General features: G+C 31.6%; 1 protein-coding gene across 2 annotated transcripts; it reads left to right on the top strand.

Annotated features, from left to right (window-relative positions):
* Positions 1 to 1,809: 1,809 nt before the first annotated feature.
* LOC108330103 (protein Asterix) lies at positions 1,810 to 5,582 on the top strand. Of its 2 annotated transcripts, none has more exons than XM_052877181.1 (3): positions 1,810 to 2,020; positions 2,119 to 2,219; positions 2,318 to 2,357. In XM_052877181.1, the coding sequence occupies exons 1-3, from the start codon at positions 1,880 to 1,882 to the stop codon at positions 2,334 to 2,336; spliced, it is 261 nt and encodes an 86-aa protein (XP_052733141.1). In that variant the 5' UTR covers positions 1,810 to 1,879; the 3' UTR covers positions 2,337 to 2,357. The 2 variants fall into 2 exon arrangements, with proteins under 2 accessions (XP_052733141.1, XP_017420084.1); XM_017564595.2 differs by lacking the exon at positions 2,318 to 2,357 and adding an exon at positions 5,353 to 5,582 and having other exon boundaries at positions 1,811 to 2,020.
* The last annotated feature ends 1,089 nt before the right edge of the window (positions 5,583 to 6,671 follow it).

Genomic DNA, 6,671 nt, shown 5'->3' with positions numbered 1-6,671 from the left:
TACAAGTTAATTTTGTATGGTTGAGATAGATTTAAAGTTTACTTCTTAACATGATATCATAATCCCGAGTAAAAATTTATCATAGTGAAGTTTGTTGCTTATTGAATTTTTTGTTTCACCCACTATTGGGTCATTGTCGTACCACCCATTAATATTTAGTTTTACGTTCAAGATGTATATGTCTCGACGTGATAGGGTGTGATTGAAGTCCCACACTGACTAGTGATAAGCCCAATTTACAATATATAAGCAGGTGCAAACCTCACTTTACAAGGCATGTAATAAGTGGGTTCAAACCTCACTTTAGAAGTCAGGTAAGGTTGAGTTAGATTTAAAGTCATTTTCTTAACATTTAGAAAGAACAATTACCTTGTGTTTGGATGAAAAATTTCAATAATTACAATAAATTAAAATAAGGCAATTTAATTTCGAATTTAAGGCAAACTCAACTCTATCTTGAGCCTGAGTTGAGTTAGCTCGACCTTCGATCTAGGACGACTCGTCTCGACTTTCGATCTGGTCGACTCCCGAAGATTTAAGTGGGGCCAGCTCATGTGAGGCACATGCTAACTTGGCTCAATCTTTAGCCTAAATTGACTTGACTCGACCTTCGGTCCAGGATGACTCGTTTTGACCTTCAGCTCAGGCCGACTTGACTTGACCTTCGATCTGGAAGACTCGTTTCGATCGTCGACTCGACTAACTCGTCTCGATTGTCAGTTTTACCTAACTCGTCTCAATCGTCATCATAAGCTGACTCAGCTTGTCCTTTTGTCCTAGACCAACTCAACTCGATCTTCGTTTCAAACTAACTCAGTTCAACTTTCATCCTAGGTCAACTCATCTCAACCTTCGTCTTAGGTCGACTTGTCTCGAACATCACAAACAGAATGGTAAGAGAGTGGAAAGGAGTAGAATTTCAAATTTTTTATACTTTTCAAGGTATTTGAAAATTTTCTATTTTATTCATTTGAATTACATTTCAAAATTTCTTAAATTTAAATTTATTTTTAATTACGTTATTCAAACAAATTATTTTAGTTCATTTTTTATTTATTTTTAAGTAAATAAATTATCTTTTTAAATTACCTCGAACAAACATAAGGGATGCATGAAAACAAAATTTGTACTGTTATAAGAACTTGATTTTTTATCCGGAGATTGAAAAATCTTATCATATCATTGTTTAAAAATAAAAGTTCAATATATTATAGAATTGTACAATTATAAAACTTTTAAAAGAACTTATTCATCCCATTATGTAGTAAAAATTTAACTTACATAAAATCTTTCTTACATTAATCCAACTAATTATATAATTTTAAGTTTTTATTTTTATTTTTATTAATACATATTTACAAATTATGATCATATTTTTATAGCTCTTATTAGAATTGTCAATATTTAGAATTAGTTACTACGATAAAAGAAATAAAAATTAACTTTCTTTAATTATTATTAAAAAAATGTTATTAAATTTATAAAAGAATATTCACAAGAAAATACTTATAAAATAAACATTTTAAAAAAAACATTTTTTTTATTACAAATAGTTAATTGAGTTAAAAAAATTATTATAGTATTTAACAAATAAAATTATTTATATTGATAAATATAATTATACTCAATATATATATATATATATATATATATATATATATATATATATATATATATATATATATATATATATATATATCCTTCTTTAATAGGTAAGATAAGAGATAAAATTACAGATTAATTAATGAAATAATTTTTGTAATATAATCCTTTATATATTGCAGATTTCGCACTATAAATATTAAAACAATAAGTAAAAGAAAATTTACTGAGAAACTCGTCAACACCTGTCTCTGGCTTTCGAAGAGAGAAATCGGAGATGTCATCGCACACTAACGATCCCCGTCAGCCATCGGCGGCGAGACCCTACGTGGCACCGCAGATTGCACCGCAGGACCTGCCGATCGATTACGCCGGATTCATCGCCGTCATATTTGGCGTCGGCGGCGTTATGTTTAGGGTTTGTATTTGAAGCACCTCTTCGCCATCGATCTCACTGCAGAATTTTCGTTTCGATGCGTTAACACTTTTTTCTTATTGTGTTATTTGTGAAATCAGTACAAACTGAGCTCCTGGCTGGCACTCATATTCTGCGCGCAATCCGTAGCGAACATGCGGAATGTCGAGAACGATCTCAAACAAGTTATGATGGCTATGATGTGAGTTTCTTCGTTTTCCTCTATTTGAATTCCCGTTTTCTTTTATTTTAAGTGATTTGTTCGTGGATCTGATTGTGTGAGCTGTTCTTTTAAAATAGAAGCATAGCAAAAGGTTGAATAAATGTTCTTGGATTTGGGAGGTAGTGTATTTTCCACCGTTTCATATTTTTTTTTTCAAGTTTCTGAATTACATATAGACTTAGGGCTCGAAATAATAGGTACATGCGTTCTTAAGGGTACGGAATCAGGAAAAAAATGTAGGCAAAATCAACGAAGTCAGATTTGGAGGCTTAGGGCGTGATGAATAGGAAATTGAAATCGGCAGTAAGGATCTTTCCCTTCCTTTTTTTGGAAGTTAGTATTCTTTTACTCATTTGTTCCAGAAGTGTCAGTAGTATAATCGAATGAAACTTTTATTTTTATAAGGTTCAGTGTCGATTATCCTTGAAGACAGGAACCTGCTAAATAGATGACACTCAATATTAGCCTTTGTTAGGGATTGGATCATAATGAGAGGATTGATGTTTAATGTAGAATTCTAAATGTTCGACAAGCTAATTGATTACATTAATCTGGCCTCTGATATCTGAACCGTTCGCTTGATGACATTAATTTGTCAGCGTTTATTCGTCTCACCAATCCATCTACTTCTAAAATAAAACTAAAAGGACGGATCACCATGGATAGTGAACCACCAACCATCCCACATGCTTTATAATCCATTGGATCAGCATGAGATATTCCAAAATTCATTGGTTGGACATAGAGAGAATGAGTCTGAGACTCAAAGGCTATTTGGGAGTAAGAATGTGTATAAATATCGAACATTATTTTCAAAAAATATTTTAAAACAATAAAATACAACATAGTTTTTCTTTTTTTTATCAAACGAGTCATGGATGATGAATTGCATTTTTCTTTTTTCATTTTACTGATTACAAATTTTAGATGTTTTAATTATGTATGTTTTACAATGCATTTCAATTCAATTCAAAATGCATCTTAATAAAATGTTTGGGTGTTTTATAGAGAAGGAGAAGAATCGCTCATAATGGAATAGAACATGTTGATCTATTGTTTGGTTGCTTATTTTTTTTTGTCAAGGAACGGGACTAGGATTTTCTCCCTTTCCATTCCGCCCCCTTCTGTAACTTAACTCCACAACTGTGTTTAAGTATGTTTTCCCTTTCATCCTCTATTGCTCACCCTATTTCCAGCTTTCCAAACATAGCCCTCAACAAACAACAAGGACACGACAACCTTATTTCACTAGATAGGTTATATGAATAACAGCCTATTGGGCTTTATCAAAAAATCATATTTTCATGAATTTTATCCATCATGAGATCCTATTTCATAACTTCTTTCAATGTCATTTTTGTTTCCCTCTACTCGTTATATACAGAAGACAAGCTTCTGGTTTTTTTCTTTCAATTCTTCAGGGCACTCCCAACCTTTTTCATTCAATAGATTCCTTTTACTGCAGAATTTTTTACTTTAGTGGAGTATATGCTTTGCCCCAATCATAGATTAAGTAAATGTTGAATCTTGTTCAGTCGAGTAGATAGGACAGCTACTTCTCACAGGTGATTCCTTCACCTGAAATAGTTATAGGATTGCTGACCAAATCATTTAAGTGCATCGTAATCTTGGTCATTATTTTTAACTGCTTACTATGTAGGTATTCCTATCAAGTAACAATGTTCTTGTGTATGGATTGTTAAAAAGTAACCAATATTATATGTGGTTTGTAACGTCCCTGAAACTTTCTGAAGCATGTTTCAACTCTTACAAGGTTTTTCTCTTTTGTTCTGCTTGTATCTGTTGTACTGCGTGCAAGTTCTTCATGTTCTTACTATAAACCCTGATGTCTCAATTATGTAACATTTAAGGCTTATACAACTAAAGATTGACTTAAAAAATGGCTGGCCCTTGAATTTGTTTCCTAAGTTTGAGACTTCTCTCATGACATGCCTAAATACCTAGCAACACAGAACAGTAGTTAGAGATGGAGAGCACATGTTTAAGGGGGTATTTGAAGTACATAGAGATTTTGGACGGAAATGTCGAAGTATAAGACAGGTAACTTTACATCTGGATAAATGAGTATATATGGATAGCGTTTACTAGTTTTAGGAATGTTTTTCAGAATTCAAATAATGGGAGAAAGAATGTCCGGTATAAAGAAGTGGGGACTGAAAGCCAATAGTCGGGTAGAAAATTACTTGCATTCCCATGTCATGGTAAAACTGCATGTCTTTCCATTATGACAGGGTTAAAAGTCAATGAAAACATGAGAATGGTACTTTTCGAGAAAGAAAAAATGCCCCAAAGATGTTGTGAAAACTCGTTTAAAATATTGAGGATGTTGTGTTGTTTGCTTTTTTGGAGAATAGTTTAACATTCTTTGGAATAAATGCAACCATAGAGCTTAGGAAACTGGTAGGATAGTAATGTCATTTTGCTTTTCTTTGGAGCTAGCATTAGATGGAAGTGTCGTCATAGTTGTGGTTCATCAATTAGGCTTATAGGTTCAAGTCTCCTTAAAACTCTATGGACAGGAAATCCTCTTCAAGATAGGTCCCGGAAAATAATCTGTAAAATGTTATTGAAAAATGTTAAATTGTTGTTTACTGAGTTATTTTACGTTGACAAAAAACTGCTAAAGTTTGATAACTTGTTCCCGCACAAAAAATACATTGCATAATAACCTTTTTTGTTCTGTTTTGATTTTTCACTGCACACATAGAATAGAGGCAAAGGTTTTGGATATATATATTTTATGATAAGAATTTTGCCTGTAAGAATGGTGAATCTAATCTTTTATACCACCATACTAATATACTAAACACAACAGTTTGGTTACTTGCACCTTTTTAGAAGTATATGATTTGGGTATGGCTGAAATTCTCCAAAGGTTTAACTTGCTTTAGTATTCTAAAAAGCAAGTGATAGTATATTAGCAGTTACATGCACACATAGAAAGACATGTGATTTGCAGCATTTTATTTTTCTTCATTCTTCTGTGGCAACGTGAACATAAAATAGTTTGTCCTCAATTTTCATCTATTATAAATTTCGACAGGTTTTCCTGAGTTTAAAATTATTGACTTGATGTTAATCTGAACCTCAGGTTTTCTCTAATGGGATTGATAACAAACTACTTTGGACCTCCCAGACCCGGCAAACAAAGCTGAAATCTCAAGATTTTGAGGTAGAAATACGCCATTTTTTTAAGTGAGGGAAGTTTAAGTTATTCAGTGTTTCCCTTTTCATTATGTCGTCTGTATTAAAGATGCTTGCCAAGTCTGGATAATTTGACGTTTTTCTGATTATATATTAAAAAGATAGTTTACTATGGAATCGAGAGCTACAACATTTTGCACATTTGTTTTTCTAAACATGATTTTAAAAATTAGTTTCAAATGAAATGACTTACATTTTAAATACATTCGTGACTTTTGTATATAATCTCATTCTCGACCAAAAGAAAAAGTCTTATATATATTATTGTGTTCCTTTGATGAGAAATTTTAAAGAAAAAATAAATTTTATTATTTTATAAAAGTAAATGGATTAGTGTATGAAATGATTCAACTTACCAAATTTGCCTTTTTCCTTTTAAAGTTTTTTTGCTTCATTTTATTTGGTTAGAGTGTCGTGAACTTGATTAAAATTCATATTATTGGCTTCATTATATTGTTAGCTTAATTAAGATTTCATATCATAATTTTAAAATTTACCAATAAATAACTTTAATATTTCTCATAATTAGGATTTTCTCGATTAATATCAAATTTAAGAATTGTAGACAAGAAAGAAACAAAACTATGAATTGAAATTGAGAATAAAAGAAACGAAACTATAAATTGAAATTAAGAATTAAAGAAACAAAACCATGAATTGAAATTAACAATAAAAGTAACAAGGTACATGCAGCAGCAAACTAAGGCAAATTTCAATCAAATGGAAGTACACTGATTCTTGCTTCAATAAATGACTTTTACATTATTGAATGAGCTTTTTAAAAATGTTTAATCAATACGATTGTTTCTATTTTTGTGGAATTGTTTTAAATAAGTCATTGTATTTTATTGGATCTCAGTTAGGTTCTTATTTTTATAAAATTAACTTAATTAAAACCTTACCGTTAATTGGAGTAGACAACGTTAAAATTTCTATTGATTGACTTGGTTAGTGCGCAATTTTTATGAAGTGACACGGGTGGAATTTATTTTATTTTAAGTTTTAAATAAAACATAGACGTGTTGACTCCGGTGACTCCTTGCCACGCTCTAGGGGATCGACTTCGATGGTTCACCGTTGCTACAATCGGTGGTTGTCTAAACCCAGTTTCAATCTGTTGTCTCTAAGGAGTAAACATACTTTATCAGAATCAGACCCTTCTAAGTTCGAAGAAAACAAGGTTGGGTAAACTGGGTAAGATCACGG

This window comes from Vigna angularis, chromosome 4, assembly GCF_016808095.1.
Source record: "Vigna angularis cultivar LongXiaoDou No.4 chromosome 4, ASM1680809v1, whole genome shotgun sequence".
Classification (NCBI taxonomy): Eukaryota; Viridiplantae; Streptophyta; class Magnoliopsida; order Fabales; family Fabaceae; genus Vigna; species Vigna angularis.
The sequence above is the reverse complement of the archived record's forward strand: the minus strand, read 5'-3'. Positions and strand labels throughout refer to the sequence as shown.